The 17,277-nt window shown below is 35.9% G+C and overlaps 1 protein-coding gene across 2 annotated transcripts in view; it reads left to right on the forward strand.

The window, feature by feature from the left end:
• LOC123528770 (constitutive coactivator of PPAR-gamma-like protein 1 homolog) overlaps positions 1–15,304 on the forward strand; it is a 36,417-nt gene extending 21,113 nt beyond the window's left edge. Inside the window, exons 9-17 of one of the 2 annotated variants that reach the window (XM_045308750.2) lie at positions 1,826–2,102; positions 3,002–3,110; positions 3,516–3,722; positions 4,912–5,191; positions 5,490–5,522; positions 6,122–6,269; positions 6,565–6,691; positions 9,224–9,360; positions 10,087–15,304. In XM_045308750.2, coding sequence (XP_045164685.2) covers positions 1,826–2,102; positions 3,002–3,110; positions 3,516–3,722; positions 4,912–5,191; positions 5,490–5,522; positions 6,122–6,269; positions 6,565–6,691; positions 9,224–9,360; positions 10,087–10,282 — 1,514 coding nt within the window. In that variant the 3' untranslated portion in view covers positions 10,283–15,304. The remainder of the gene's footprint in view (positions 1–1,825; positions 2,103–3,001; positions 3,111–3,515; positions 3,723–4,911; positions 5,192–5,489; positions 5,523–6,121; positions 6,270–6,564; positions 6,692–9,223; positions 9,361–10,086) is intronic. The other variant, XM_045308752.2, reaches the window with a different exon arrangement.
• The last annotated feature ends 1,973 nt before the right edge of the window (positions 15,305–17,277 follow it).

A 17,277-nucleotide genomic window follows, 5' to 3' on the forward strand; every position in this document is an offset into this window, starting at 1 on the left:
ATTTAATGAAACCTCACACAAGTGATCAGTACCAACAGTAGTTGTGCATGGGGCATGTTAGGTTCTTTCAGAAAAAAAATTTGCAGAGTTATGGGACTTTGTTTTTTTTGTTACTATACTACATACATAGACACAATCTTGTGCGCACCATCTCTCCTCATCCCCTTGACACAATTTAATGAAACTTCACACAAGTGATCAGTAACAACAGTAGTTGTGCATGGGACATGTTAGGTTCTTTCAGCGACAAAAATTGCAGAGTTATGGGACTTTGTTTCTTGTTAACATACTATGTACATACAGTCTGCATATGCAATCTTGTGCGAGCCTAATCTACCAAACCCTTACACACAATTTTATGAGACTTCACACAAGTGATCAGTACCAACCCTAGTTGTGCATGGTGCATGTTACATTCTTTTAGATAAATATTCTGCATAGTTATGGGACTTTGTTTTTTGTTACTATACTGTATACATACAGTCTATATACAGTCGAGACTGCCTTAACGACCCCCTGAATTTAGCGACTCCCTGTCATATGCGACCCTATTTTATGCTCCAGATGCAATTTACTATTAAAAGAGTCTGAATTAAGCTACCCCCTGCCTTACGCGACAAGCGACTTTGAAATCAGGCTCCCGAATCGATATTTAGACCGTTTTCAGCGACTTTGAGACGCTCCCTCACAAGATTTTACACGATAGAGTTACCGTTCTTTATCTCGCGTGAAGTTGTTTGAGACGAGAACTTATTTGTTTACAAAAAATGGCTGATGAAAAACAAGAAAAGAACTGTTTTGACATTAGAACAGCGTGTTAAGGCACTTGAATTGCTCGATTAGGGAAAACCAGCGTATAAAGTCGCTGAAGAATTCGGAGTCGGTGCATAAATTAACTTTATTCCTGGTGAAACAAAAATATGGCGGTATTTAACATGAAACGACGAAGTAAACACAGATTAAAGATGCAGTCAATAATCGAATAAATGTCAATGAACAATTAGTACACAAAAATATAAATATCATAAACCTCAGTGTGTAAATAGTTCAAATGGAACATTTATATTTTGCTGCTCCCCTTTATATTATTTTCTTGCCAGATCATGAGCTAAATTTGTTTTATCAACATCATACGAATGATGCAAATTATTTGAAATTTATATTTTATCAATATGCAATTAAAGAAATAGTATTTAATCATTTTCCACTCCTACCTTAAAAGAGGCCAATATATAAGTATCCGATATTCATGTACTTTAATTGGAAAAATATATGAAACCAGCGTCATCCTGTTAAGTGAGACTGTTTTAAGAGACTCCCTGTCATATGTGACCTTTTTCGCTGCTTCCCAAAGTCGGTCTCTTAAAACAGTCTCGACTGTACATACAGTCCACATAATTATGCAATCTTGTGTGCGTCAAATTGCAATGTACTGTGTCAGTGCATGCGGGGGGTACATTCATCACCTTTAGTGATAGCTCTAGTTAGGTTAACTGAATGCCATATATCAATAAATTAAAAGCTTTGCTTGGTGGGCATTTAGTTGTGTGCAACTTGGTCAAGAAGCAATAATATAAATAACAAAACACTTCATTTTGTGAGGGTAGCTCATAAAGACTATTCATCATAAATGAAAAAAATGCAGTTGTAATCTTATTTACAATTTTCTTAAAAACACAGCGAAAAAAACAACAAGTAAACAGCGAGTATAGAATGTTTCCCAAGCAAACAATTTTCAGTCCACAGACTAAAAATCAGTTTAAAAATAACATAGCATTAAGAAATAAATTAAACACATGTTGAATGTTTCGTTTGCTTTTTCTAGTGGATGGAACAGGTGCCGCCCCAATGACATTTGAGGTACCAATCAAGGAATGGGTCGTACGGAGGGTTGGAAGTCAGAAACCCAGCTTCGACCTTGTGATGGCCAAGCCAGTTGAGTGGAAGACGCCAAGTATTGAGAGAATGTGGCTTGGGCAGCAACCTGAGGATAAGACGAGGCGATTAAGAGCTTTCCTGACCGTCATGCATAGCGATACTCCTCTAATGTTAAACACAAATTATGTTCCTCAGCATCTGTTGATTCTCAGCTGTGTATTGAGGTGAGTAACGCAACTCTATTACTTCACTTGATTTCCAAAATATCCCCCCCCCCCCTTTCCCATCCACACACACACAATTGGAGAGGGGTTTGTGGGTACTTGGAATTGTGCACCTATCCAAATAATTTGTGTAGTGCATATCTCAAAAAGTATTTGACCCAGAGTTATCAAACCTCACAGGATTATTATTCAGCATGTGAAGTTGAGAACGAGCTGTTTCAATTGGGATCTCGCACAGGAAAGAGTTATGGCCCTTGACTTACTCAAAAATATTTTTTGAAAAGGGCCTAGGAGTTTGTGTCTCATGTATCTAAAAAGTATTTGACCTAGAATTATGAAACATTACAACATGTGAAGTTGTACACAAGAGATTTCATTCAGCCAAACCAGAGTTATGGTCCTTGACTTAGTCAAAAATATGTATTGAGGAACATAAGTTTGTGTCGCACATATCTTAAAACGTATTTGACCTATGTTGATGAAACATAATAGGCATGATATTCAGCAAGTGAAGTTGTGCACCTGGAGTTTTGTTTAGGATTTCTGTTCATCAGACCAGAGCGGTGCTCTTAATTTAGTCAAAAACATGCATAAATGGCACAAAGTTTGTGTATCATGTATCTAAAAAAAAGTATTTGACTTAGAATCATAAAACCTTAGTAGATTGTTATATAGGATGTTGTGCACCTGGTATTCTGTTTTGGATTTTCCTCAACCAGACCAGAGCGATGGTCCTTGACTTGGTGAAAAATATTTGGTGCTTAAAAGTTTTGTGTTGCATATATTTAAAAATATTTCACCAAGAGTCATGAAATCCTGTACTGTGATAGGAAGGGTGGCACCTATGTCCTATTAGCATGCATCTAGTTACTTTCACGAGTCATTCTTATCTTTTCCAGGTACATGTTGGAGTTTGGAAGAATTTTACAAAGGCAGGAATTGGATGCTTTCCTAGCAATGAGTGTATCTCCTCTACTACATGATGTACAAACCATGCAAGATTTGAAGGTACTTCACATTCTTTGAAAATCATTTATACTTGTAGGGTACTAACTTTGAGGTTGCAATCCACAGAATTAATTCCAAATGAAATACAAAATGTCCATTAAAAAGTTTCAAATCCATGAATAGATGTCAAAACAAAATATCTGTTGTGGCTGAAATAATGGAAAGTCACCATATGACTCAATTTGTGATGGTATGTCTTTCAAACCAACAAAAGTAGTATCTGATCATACACAGGGACATTTTAGCTGTCTATATAGAACTTTGAGCAAACCTTTATAGATGAAAAGTATCTGATAAAATAATTTTGTTTTGCACATAAATACTTCATTTGTGCTGCACATTTGAAAGGCATATTGGGTATTTGACTTCTTTAAAATATAATTTTTTCCCCACGTTTTCTTACAGCTACCATCAGTACAACCAAGAGGTGTTGCACTGGCAGCCTTGTTCATGGCAGGTGTCGAAGTTGCTCAGTTTGCCAATGATGTTTGTGGAGCTCCGGTCCCCTGGAATATGGTGTGCCCGTGGCAGTTCTTTGATGGCAAATTGTTCCATTTCAAACTATTGAAAGCTAACAATAATACTCCGCTCATTGACATGTGTGATGGCCAGGTAGGTTTAAACATGAGCTTGATCAGTGCTTGTTTTAAGATTAAAAGTTTTAAATTCATATCTAGATTAAAGACATGCCATGTATTATATGTGCAGTAAATTTATACCTCTGGAATTTTGCTCAGCTTTCTAGTTTCGTATTTTGTTCTAATTTAAAAGTGAAAAGTTTGCATATTTAAATTTTAGATTAGGTAGATTAGTGGAAATATTAGGCCTTTTTGATTCTGACTGAACTTTTTCTTAAATGACTAAAATATTATGATGATAGTAAGTTCTGAGGATTTTGGGTATATATGTAAGTTTCGTGATTGCAATTGTGACTGGTTCTCCGGTGAAGTAAGACATAACAGTTAGTCAAAAAAATTGTGCTGCGTTTTTAAGAGAAAATGATTTCCACCCATATTATTATGGAAACATATCATAAACTGACTCTAGGATTGTTAGTATGTCTTGTTCTGTTTAGAGGTTACAGGGAAAGGGCAGTATGTCTGATAAAGGATAGATCTTTTCTCAGGCCAAAGTGAACACATGTTAATCACTTGCTGTGCCAAACAATAAACTGCCATTAGCCTGTAAATGATATACCTCAGTGTTTGTGTTACAGTAAACCCTGTATTTAAAGACCATGGTAGGAATAGTCAGAAAGTGGTGTTTGTATGCAGGTTGTCGTTGTTTCAGAGGTTAAAGTGTATTGAAAATGTATATGAGCCGTGCCATGAGAAAACCAACATAGTGGGTTTGCGACCAGCATGGATCCAGACCAGCCTGCGCAGTCTCGTCAGGATTCATGCTGTTCGCTTTCAAAACCTATAGCAATTAGAGAAACCGTTAGCGAACAGCATGGATCCTGACGAGACTGCGCGGATGTGCAGGCTGGTCTGGATCCATGCTGGTCGCAAACCCACTATGTTGGTTTTCTCATGGCGCGGCTCATGTATTATTTGTAGATTGCACAAGCCAGGTGGTTTTGAATCTTAGTTGATCTTAGACACACATTTAACTGCATTTGTGACTTTTTATAATGCAGAAAAATATAACATTGTGAGAATTAAATGACCAACTTCATCCAGAGCAGTACAGACCCTGTCAGTAGAATAATACAAAGGCAGTCTTGAAAGAGTGTTATAGATCCAATGTACTGTATATTTTGTAATTGTATCTTGTTGTAATATGTCACTTTGTATTACAGGTAGAGCAGGTGTTGAGAGTGGAGAGATTGAGACAGGCAATAATGGAAAACCTTCAGTTTGAATTTGCTAAGCCCTTTCTTCCTTCAGCAGCCATGTATGCAGGCTATCCAATGCCCTATGGACAGGCTCCAGGAGGTCCGTTCCCATACAGACCTGCGGGTATGGGCAGAATGCCTGGTGGGCCTCCACCGCCACAGGGAGGTCGGGGTATGGGCATGGGCTTCATGGGTCCTCCAGAAATGGGTCCGCCAAATCCTGGCCGAGGTAGAGGTATCCTTGGTAAGTACTAAAAAAATCTCTCATTTATGTGTGTTTGTGTTCCTGGGTATTACAGTATCTTAAGTTAGGTGTCATGTTGAATATCAATTATGGCTATGAATATTTAATCAAAGTAGTAGCATTTCTATTCAAATCTTACATCTGTTTCAGTAAGGAAACCATGAGTGCAGCTGGAGAAAATTATTCCAGAGTAAATATTGGCTTGAATTTAAATTGTAATTTTGACTTTTCTGGTAATTTTAAACAAAAAATAATAGAGGAATTTAGTTTATGCCGTACTTAACTTTTACCTATCTAGATATGAATAACTCCGAAGGATATGATAGAAGAGGTGTAGTACTGCTGTTTTCAATATTTTCTTCTTTTTGTTCATAATTTATAGTTGAGTTTTGTTGAGTATTTATCTCATTTTGTTTCTTTTGGGAAAATCTGTTACATGATAGTTCTGATGCACTTCTGTTACACTTCTCTTACACTGTTGGAACAACTGTTGTTACATGTTACACTATGAAAAAGAACAAGGCAAGTGCTTGACAGATGTTAAAAGACTGATACTTCACAGTACAAAATTTCTTACTAGTTTGTTAGTTGTTAAATTAGTTTGAGATTTTACATGAATATGCACTTCATAGCTACATACAGGTTTGTTTTAAAAAAAATGCCATAAGCAATGTTAATGCCCCCTCCCCACCCACTCCCCATTTGAACAAACTTTAGAGACCTTGCTAGGATGTTTTAATTCTTACCAGTATTTTTGGAGGAGGAGATGATTAAGTAAATTGTTGACAACAGACGCAGGACACCATCAGCCTATACCTATAGCTCACCCTGAACCCTTGGTTCAAGTGAACTAAAACAATGATTACACATTTTGCTTTCAAGTTTAAAAAAGAAAACATTGTAAATAAATGTTTGTTGTCTTTATACCAGGTCGGTCGCCTGTAGATGGACGAGGTGGTCAGTTGGAGATAGCTGGGGTTGTTGTTGGAAGCTGGGGTCCAAATCTATCTGCTTCATCGAGGGGTAGAGGAGGGAACCAGATGCAGCCCAGAGTGATGTCAGTGGGTGGGCCCAGGAGGTAAAAGACATAAAATTTAGAAATAGTGCATTAAATTTGCTTAAGTTGCTTAATATGACAAAGGCTTCTGTTTTTCTTTAGCATCATACTATAGTAATACAGGGAATTGAAAGTGTAATCGTAGATCACGAACAATCATTGATTAAATGCTGGTTATTTTGAAATTGATGGGGGAAAAACTTGTCCCAGATAATTTTGTGAATAGCTTCCTGTATAAGAATTGTCGTTTTAAAAGCAAATGACAAAGTACTGAAAGAATACAGGACAAAAAATATTTATTTAACATTTGTTTCAGGGGTGGTGGTCGTGGAATGTTTTACAGAGGTGGAATGGGTCCAAGGGGTATGAGAGGAGGACGAGGCATGATGGGAGGCAGGGGTATGCCAGGTCGGGGAATGATGATGCCTATGTATAGAATGCCAGTAAGTATTGAGAAATGACAGTTGCGTTTTGTACATGTGGATGGTGAAGGGCAGTGAGAGAGGGTGGGGGTATGTGTGTCAAATTTGGTTATGCAGGGTTTTCCCGGACGCAGGTTTTCTGCGTCCCTGACGCGCTTTGACTGCTTTGGACTCGCATTTTGTAGTGCCTCTGCGTCCACTGGACCCGCAAAATCGGTCACGAAACTCCTTTGCACTGAAGCTTCCTTTGCGCAGATACCCATGTAAAATGCGCAGTTTTTTACCACCGGGACCATCCCCGAATCGTGGGTGCTCATTATACACAGGTATAGACGATTTTCCAACTTCAAAACAAGTTTTGTTACCGATGTTCGCCATTTTGGTAAAGGGAAACTACTCTCCGCGCTAACTGACACCGCTAAAATCTAAGATTGCCGTTACGTTCCGTAAAAGATCGAATGGTTTATTTTTCTATTAAACAAAATTAATTTCATATAAATTTAAAGTATTTTGATGAAAAAATATTAATAAATCACAAAAATTATGATGCTAATTAAGGATCGAGTATTATCTTTAACTAAGATCAAACTGTGAACAACATAATTGACACGAGTTGACACTTAATTGCCGGTAATTACTGGCTATTTGATCATAACAAAAAGACTGTCACACCTTTTGTTATCAGTCTGGATTGAGAAGCTCATGCCATTTTGAAAGATACCATTCCGAAATACTGAATCAGCTGCTATCTAAATTAAAAAGATACAAGTTCATTCGGTTTTAGGATAAATTTTTTTTTAGTAATAATGTCCATTTTCAAGATCAATAATTTGTGGACCCCCAAAAATTATTAGGGACCCTTAAATTAGCAGCCATGGGAGTCCATGGACTCCCAAATAAAAAACCCGAGGGAAAACCCTGGTTATGCTTATAACTTGTATAAAATGAAGGTGATCTGTCTGGTGATAAAAAGGACCATGAGCTCAAGGAGTATCACAGCCTGTGACAAGAGACTGGTGGATAGGAACTGCCAGTGAACAGGATACGACATGCAGATTATTCTTTCGTTTAGAAGTATAAGTTAAGATTACTGTATAATGAAAAAACATGCATATGCCTTGTGCATGTATTATATCAGCATTGCAAATAGATGACTTAATTTAATATTTACAAATTTTAATAGATAAAATGACATCTGTGCTTTCCTTAACTCCAGTTAAATGGTATTATTAGTTACACTGCTTGTTGGTGACAGGATACGGGATATTCGCTGTCGAGGAAATCCATATCAGGCGATTTTATCTTGCCGACTACCCTTTACTTGCATGCTATAATCTACTATTTTGTAAAGTAACAAAGCCGCAGCCATTTTTAGCTCATCTGATTTTTTGAAAAAAAATGATGAGTTATTGTCATCACTTGAGCGGTTGTCAGCGTCGGCGTTGCCTGGTTAAGTTTTATGTTTAGGTCAGCTTTTCTCCTGAACTATCAAAGCTATTGCTTTGAAACTTGGAATACTTGTTCACCATCATAAGCTGACCCTGTATAGCAAGAAACATAACTCCATCTTGCTTTTTGCAAGATTTATGCCCCTTTTGTACTTACAAAATATCAGATTTCTTGGTTAAGTTTTATGTTTAGGTCAACTTTTCTCCTAAACTATCAAAACTATTGCTTTGAAACTTGGAATACTTGTTCACCATCATAAGCAGACCCTGTGCATCAAGAAACATAACTCCATCTTGCTTTTTGCAAGATTTATTGCCTCTTTTGGACTTAGAAAATCAGTTTTCTTGGTTAAGTTTTATGTTTAGGTCAGCTTTTATCCTAAACTATCAAAGCTATTGCTTTAAAACTTGCAACACTTGTTCACCATCATAAGTTGACCCTGTACAGCAAGAAACATAACTCCATCCTGCTTTTTGCAAGATTTATGGCCCCTTTTGGACTTAGAAAATATCAGATTTCTTGGTTAAGTTTTATGTTTAGGTCAACTTTTTCTCTTAAACTATCAAAGCTATTGCTTTGAAACTTGCAACACCTGTTGACCATCATAAGCTGACCCTGTACAGCAAGCAACATAACTCCATCCTGCTTTTTGCAATAATTATTGCCCCTTTTGGACTTAGAGAATCATTTTCTTGGTTGAGTATTATGTTTAAGTCAACTTTTCTCATAAACTATCAAAGCTATTGCTTTAAAACTTGCAACAGTTTTTCACCATCATAAGTGGACACTGAACATCAAGAAACATAACTCTATCCTGCTTTTTGCAAGAATGATGGCCCTTTTTAGACTTAGAAAATCATGGGTAGGACAATATTTCTATTACACAAAAAAAATCAGATGAGCGTCAGCACCCGCAAGGCGGTGCTCTTGTTTAAAATCAAAATTCATATCTGAAATGTACTAGCAGGATATGGAATATATCCTGTCTCCATGTGACGTCTATTGACCAATAGAGCTGCAAGAAACTTTTAGGAGGCAAGATAAAATAAAATATATCGCTGATCAATTACTATATCTTTCTTTTAATAAGACAGTGTTTTACAGGAGAGACCATTCTATGGGCGTATGGGGCGAGGATCAGTTAGAGGAATAAGAAGACCAGCGGTAAAAGCGAGGCCCAAGCCAGGTGGCAAGAAGAAAGCCCCTAAAGGGCGTGGTATGACTGTAGAAGGCGTGACTAGGTAAGTGGTTCATAAAAGTAGTAAAGGTGTTAAAAGTTGTCTGTATTATTTCTTATGGCAAGAAAATGGTGTTGAAAATTAAACACAAAAGGGTTACCTGTTTTGCTTTGTCTTAATGACAGTTTAGCTCTTACAGAGACTTTTTTAACTTTCTTGGTGGATGAATGCCCTAGGTGTTACTCACGGTGTTGTTTTGGTGTTTGCCGGTGGATCTTTCCAGGTGCTTACCCATGCCTGAAATATTGTCCATAAGGATTCCTTGCGCCTTCCTACACAAAGGTTGGAAGTAGCCATATGACTTAAAGTTGTGTTTGTATACGACATTAAATCCAACAAAATGTGAATAAAGCAAGCTGTTTCTGAACATATATATCGTAAAAATAATTTTTACTTTGTATCATGGCTAGATTGGTTTTCAAGCCTGCTTAGCTCAATAGGGAGAGGAGAGCACAGATCTACGGATCCAGGGTCATGAGTTCGATCCCCAGGTAGGGCATATGTTCTCCGTAACGATTTGATAAAACTTAAAAGACAGTGTGTCTGAAATCATTTATCCTCCACCTCTGATTCATGTGGGGAAGTTGGCAGTTATTTGCGGAGAACAGGTTTGTACTGGTAATCCAGGAACACTGGTTAGGTTAACTGCCGCAATTATATAACTGAAATACTGTTGAAAAACGGCGTTAAACTCAAAACAAACAAACAAACATTTGTTTGATCTTTCAGTGATAGTTCAGAACAAGTCAAGGCTGATAAAAGCGGGGATGACGAAGACGATGAAAACTTTGAAGATGCTGAAGACGATGAGGAGGACGCAAATACCGGTGCAATAGGAAAACAACTGATGCAGAACGGCCTCCAGAGCCCTGATAGTGGTATCCATGGAGACAAGTCTGCAACAGATCTTACACTCAGTGCTTAATTGTAGCACACCATCCGGCCAATTTTTCGGCCCTAGTCCAATACCAGAGCAATTTTGATTAACATGAATAGCGGGCATTTTTGGGGGATTGGGTCGTGGGAATGGGGGAGGGATACTTGCTTTTATATATCATGACCTTGGTTTTTACGATCGAGTAAAAGAAGTGTGTCTTGTTTCATGGTACAATGTGTGCAACCAATAAATACTGAAAAAGTATATGCCATGGAACTTGTTCTAAATGTTGGAAAAACGTTATTATAACATTTAAGGAACTATCGCACAGAGTAGGAGGATAAAAGATGCAGATAGAAGGTGGTTTAAATGTTACTAAAAAATGTAACCTTGTCGTGATATACTGAAGTGATAACTTTTTGTATTTTAAGGGCTTAACGAAAACTGTCTTAAGTTGTGCTTAAAGTTTAGAGGCTCATGAATGACAGTTTTGTGTTCAGCCCTTTCAATATGCATCCCATGTTGATCATCACTGCCCTGGATATGTGTTCAAAACGGGGAAACAAGCAGCTGTATGTGATGCCAGTATTACCATAGCAACCAAATTGTGTTTTTGTTTGGTAACTGTGGTAACGGTTACAGGCCAGAACTGCAGAAATAGGATGAAAAGTGCTAAAACTTTACAAAATAATCATTTACAGTTTCTGCAGTCCTGGGTTGTAAATATGCATGGCTGATGTTGATTTATTTTTGATCATATTTTATACAAATCTATTATTTTTATACATTGATATTTGTTCATTATTTTCTATGAAGCGGTTTGTTGTTATCGGGAGATTTGTGACTTTACACACGCAAGTTGTTTTAACGATTGTTCACCGATGGAGTATTTTTGTCCTAGGGTTTCTGATTTTCAATATCCAAAATTATTTCAGATTATTTGAAATGTGATATGAATGTCTGAAAAGTAATGAAAGTTTATTGAAGTTCACAGCTATTTTGAAATGGATTTAACTTCGTAAAGAAGAAAAATCTATAGAAGCTGTACTGTTAAGTTATTGCAGAAAAAAACACTGATTTTTTTTTTTTATCAGGAAGCAGCACCAGTAAATAGGAAAGAGACATGTCTGCTTTAAATGAAGTGAAATAAGAGCTGTCAGAAATTTTTCTGACTATTGGTCAAATTTAGATTGCACTTGTGACTAATTCAGACTTTTCTGGCTGTAGACTGCATGCTAATTAATACAAGATAACATTATTATAACATGAAAGGAAACACCATGTAGCGTCTTCTGAGAACATTAGTCAGCTGCTGTGCTGTTTTTATAGTGAGGATTTACATTGATAATCAGATTCCCAGGAGGTATGTGGGGCAAGTGTTAAGTTTAGGTAAATGTTAGAAAGTTTATGTAGAGTACTGAATGTTTTCATATTTTGGGGTATTATTTTTGAACAAAATACATTTTAGGGGTAGGGGGGAGTGTGAATATATACAGCAGTCTTTGTTGACCTGTCAAGATTTGACTTGAATATTTGATGTCACATGGAACTTGGAACCATGTTAACTACAGGGCACTAGTATGCCGACGGATAAATTTGACTTCGGATCGTACCTTAAGGTGCGTGTTAGAAATAACATTTGAGAGACCAGTTCCAGAGGTTATAGAACGGAATTTGGAGACCTGTTTAAAAGTTGTAGCATCTGATTGGTCAGTTTAGAGCTTCATCTTAAAATTGACCAATGGTAGTGCTGCAGTCCCCGAGACTGGCACCCAAACTCTTTGTTTTATAAAGCTGGAGTGTGGTCTAATGAGAGAATAGAGAAGCCATAAAGGCTTATTGATGTATAGAGATGTCTTTTGCAATTAAGGATGTCAGAATTTCATCCATCTTAATGGATTTATCATTAAATGAGTGATTCTAATGTAGGAGGTGATGATATTGCACTGTTTTTTTATCTTCAAATTAGGCAAGATTTTTGTCATGCTCTTAAACATGGTATGGAGCTGTGTCTGCTCTTCAGTGGAGAAAACAAATACTTTAGACACACAAGAAATGTGTCGTAAGATCTTTCATAAAAAGGAAAGTAGAAGCAATTTTAAATAGGACAAGTGGATTTTCTGGATATGCATGTTTACTGATGTTTTAATTATTTTCATTGTTCCCATTATTGACTTACCAGTTGTAGCTCCTATTTCAAAGGAATAAAGATATATATATATATGTATTTATACATAGAAAGTGCAACCACACTTTTTGCTATTTGTGATGTAACTGCACCCTTGTGTGCAAAATCAGTGGACAAACAAAAGAAGGGTAAAGGTAAATTTAAAAGATTTTTATTGACTGACCCAAATAAAATGGTTAAGTTACTGTATTCTTGATAAAAGTGCAAGTTCTGCACCATTACCAAAGGTGAATACATGAAAGTACTTTTTTAATACATGTTGCAGGAAATATTGCAGTAGGGTATTACCCCAGTGTCGGTAATTTTATGCCATATTATCTTGGCCCAGTCAGTAATAAAATTTTTTTGTCCATTGATTAAATCGACAAATTATTTTAGTGGGAAGACGCATATTTCGTACCTTTACCCAAGTTTATGTTGTATAAACTGTAAAATAGAAATTGTTTCGTATAAATATGTTTTAATTTGTTTATTTTTCCAGTGTTAGGACCCTGTTCTTTTTATCTAATTAAAAGAAGTACTTCCTTGAATATTTTTAAGATTAATTGAAATTGTTCATTAAATTTTTTTTTATTACAGTCCAATGGTTAAATATATTCATGAACAGTTGTGAAAAATTTATTATTTTGTAATTTCATGAAAGTTTGAACATAAAAGACATTAATAAATAAGTTCTTTAAAATAATGTATTAGAAATAAATTGGACAGTTATATATAGCACAGGTATATTTCTGTAAACATTACTATTATATTGATTGTATAGTTATTATCAGCATTGTTTCTTAAAACATAGCATTGCACTAAGTGTCTCATTGAATAAAGATTTTTTTTTTAAGAATATGGTATCCTTGTTAAGTAAATTTTTTCTCTCTAATATTCTTACAATATTGCACAAAATTTAATAAAGGGCACGCAATGCTATGTTTAAATCATTGGAAATATTTTGTATTTTAATCATACATATAGAAAAAATACAAAAAAAAATTGTTTTATGTCATTTCGATAAAGTGACATGTTTTAGTTTGGTTATTAAAATTAAGGAATGTTTAGATACAAAATAAATACCATATTTATTACAGAACAAATTTAGTCCGATAACATAGCATCTGTCGAAGGTCTGAAAATCTTGTTTGTCAAAATTGAAATGCGTATTGAGGCTCTGCTAGAATTTGGTATAAATTTGGAGAGTCCAGTATATGTGACAGAAGAGTTTAAAATGTTCTGACATAGAATAAGACTGATATGAAATAAACAATAATATACAATATTTTGGACGTAATTTATCAGTTTCCAGTTTAAATGCTCAGTAATAGATAAAATTGAATGTTCTGTTGAAAATGATCAATTAAAGTTTTAATTTTCAAACGTGATTTGCATATTGATTTGGTTAAAGATGGTATTTATTTTGATGTCATTTTTGGCACAAACTGTGTATTTTGGTGTTTTTCAATTTGGGAGAAGAATAATTCATGACTTTTCTATCATTAGTGTTTTAGTGTATCCAAGTTAAAATGGAAAAAAAAAAATATCTTAAAATTTTCTGGTAAATCTTTTGAACTTGTAACTTTTACAAACTGTCTATGCTGCTTAATTGTCTAGTTATTTTGTGGTTGCACAGTGTTTTTTGCTTTTCTTAGTATCCAGTGAATATAAACCCAGTCATTAATCATTGTTATGGAGTGGTGTTAAATAATAAACAATTAGGTCACTTGTTGCTATGTCTGCACTTGAAAAATAACAAAGGTCAAACATGTTTCCATGGTAATACGAAGTAGAGGACCAACATCTGTCATGATAACATGAAGCAGATGTCAAACATGTTTTCACAGTAATCTGAAGCTGAGGTCTAGCATGTTTCCATGGTAATATGAAGCAGATGTCTGACATGTTTCGTGGTATTATGAAGCAGATGTCCGACATGTTTCCATGGTAATATGAAGCAATGTCAGACATGTTTCCGTAGTAATATGAATGCAAGGTCGAACGTTTTCCCCATGGTAATATGAATTGGAGGTCAAACAGGTTTCAATCTTGAAGCAGAGGTTTACATAGTACCAGTAATATGAAGCAGAGATAAGATGTCTTTCTGCAGTAATATGTAGCCGAGGTCAAGTGTGTTTCCATGGTTGTATAAAGCAGAAATAAAAAATGGTAATATGATGAGGCTTTAAGAAACTTAGTGAATCATAGTTTGACTTTAGTGATTAAAGGTAGTGCTTGCTGTTGCAACCTAAGGATGTTCTTTAAATATCTGCGTCTTAAGAGTTTATTTTTTCTCATACAGAAAAAGGTTCTTCAAATAGTAAGGTGTTTACAATACTAAAATTATCCTTGTACAGAAAAAGATGCAATTATTGAAGCCTACTGTTCAAGTGCAGGCAAGCAGACATGTAATTTGAGTATATAAGATGTAACCTTTCTCCTTTTTAATCTTTCCCTATGCTTTGTTTAGTTAGTATTAAGATACATTTTGTATTTTTCTTCAGCCTTTCATACACTTTAAATAGTGATATGTACACAAAAGTACAAAGAAAGTAGGCATTTTTCTACGAAAAAAATGGATAGGAAAGAAATGTGCATCATAAGGCATGTGTATTAAGTTTATATGTATACTTACTGGTATATATTAAAAGAAATAATAGTGTTGAGAGATAACTGAATGCATAATGATAAAATTAAAATGATCAGTTGTCTCTGGTCTTTAAATATAAAATACAATGTCAATTGAAACAAGTGGTAAGAAATTGTTCAAAAAAAAGAAAGAAAAAATATATATATAAGAATGGAATTTCTTGAGGTTAGAGCTAGATTTTGAAGGCCCTATGGATAGAGGTATTGTATGGAACGGCTGTTATTTTTTGATTAAATGTTGTTTTTGTCAATCAGTAGTTTTTTGTATTTTAGGAATCCATGACATAAGTTATGGCTTCTGGTAAAGGTATATTGAGTCTTGCCCACTTGTACCAGTTACAGTTGCCCCCCTTTGCAAGCTTTACTTGGCACAGTCATGTCCTGTTGTGTACTCATCACAGTCTATGTCTCGTTGTATAGACCGCCTTGGTAGCGCACTTGTAGAGCGCCAACTTCGAGTGAGGGAGGTCGCAGGTTTGCTCTCCGGCCACGACATACCAATGATATGAAAAATTGTACTAGCAGCTTCCTCACTTGGCACTCTGCATTTAGAGGATAGTATTAGGAGTGGTCAGCCTGGTGTGAGTATATTGTAACTCTGGGTATTAGGTGTGGTGTCTGCAATGTATTATTCCATTGCGGCAGCATTATAAAAATGGGTACTACACTCACTGGTACAGAGAGATGCTGTTATATGACTGAACAAGAGCTACTTTTAAAAAAGAGCATGTATACCCATGCTGCTGCATTTGAATTGATGTTATGCTGAAGTAAATGTTTGGTCAAATCTTTTATATCTTGCATGTTGTGGACTGGACAGGGAAACCCCTACTGACCTTAGCCCTCAGTGTGACCTTGATCTTTGAGCTAGGGGTCTGGGTTTTGCACATGACAAGTCTCATTCTGGGAAACTTGTGTGCAAAAAAATTAAAATCCCTTTACGGATGGCAAGAGTTGTGGACTACACAGGGAAAAAAACCTAAGTTCGGTATCTGGGTGTTACATATGACACATCGACCTATAGGGCACATTTGTGTCCAGTAATATTAAAATCCTTTGATGGATGGCAGTTCTGGCCGGACAGGTAAAAAGTCTTTTGACATCCAAGTTTCCTTGAACTTAGGCTAGGGGTCTGTGTGTTGTGCATGACGCATCATCTTTTGGGATACATTAGTGCTATGTAATATAACAAAGATGACAGAGTTATGGACCTGACAGGAAAAAAAGTTCCAATGTTTGACCACTGTGTGACCTTGATCTTTGAGCTATAGTTGTGGGTGTTGTACATGACATATCTCATTATACATTGGTGCCAAGTAAAGTTAAAATCGCTTTAAAGATGACGGGGCTATTGACTGGACTGGAAAATATTTTCTTTGACCTTGACATTTGGGCTAAGGTTCTGGGTGTTGTGCATGTACACGTTATCTCATATGATATTGTACTATTTATTTGAACTGTCAAAACATGTTCCCGGCTTTCATTATATTCTATTCACACCTATATAAGATTAACATGAAAGCCAGAAACTTGTTTTCTCAGTTCAAATAAATAGTGTACAATACATTTGTGCCATGTAATATTAAATCCCTTCAAGGATGATGAAGTTTCGGACAGGACAGGAAAAAACACTACATTGTACTAACTTGTCCTCCAAGTGTGACCTTGACTTTTGAGCTAGGGTTCAGGGTGACTTTGATTATGGGGAATATTTGTGCCATGTAATATAAAAATCCCTTGATGGATGGTTGAGATACAGACCGTACAAGAAAAAAACCTGGGAGTGGGGTGGGGAAGAAAAATTGTTAAAATAAAGATGCTCATCAGTGGAACACACACATCTTGTGGCTGGCAGTTTTGTCATCCTTCAAAGTGGTAATTCAGCAGCCTACACTGTCTTAAAGATCCACCTCAAAATAACTGCCATAATGGTGATTCTACATACTTTACATCAGAAAATTGAGAAATACAAGTGTCTTCTTGCAAATTGACGTTGACATTCAGGAGGCCAAGACAAGGTGTTTACTATCAAAATTTTCTATTGATTTAATGTAGCAGTATGCGCAGTACTTTGTGTATTTCGTAAAAATTTCAGTCACACTTTGTTTCAGCATAGTAAGATATTTAATTTTAAAATTCACATGTACTGAAAAAGACTTGCTGAATAAACAAGTGCTGTTGGACGACAGGAATGGAACCTGTACCATGCATGTCAGATAATAAC

The sequence above is a fragment of the Mercenaria mercenaria genome, chromosome 13 (genome assembly GCF_021730395.1).
Source record: "Mercenaria mercenaria strain notata chromosome 13, MADL_Memer_1, whole genome shotgun sequence".
Lineage (NCBI taxonomy): Eukaryota > Metazoa > Mollusca > Bivalvia > Venerida > Veneridae > Mercenaria > Mercenaria mercenaria.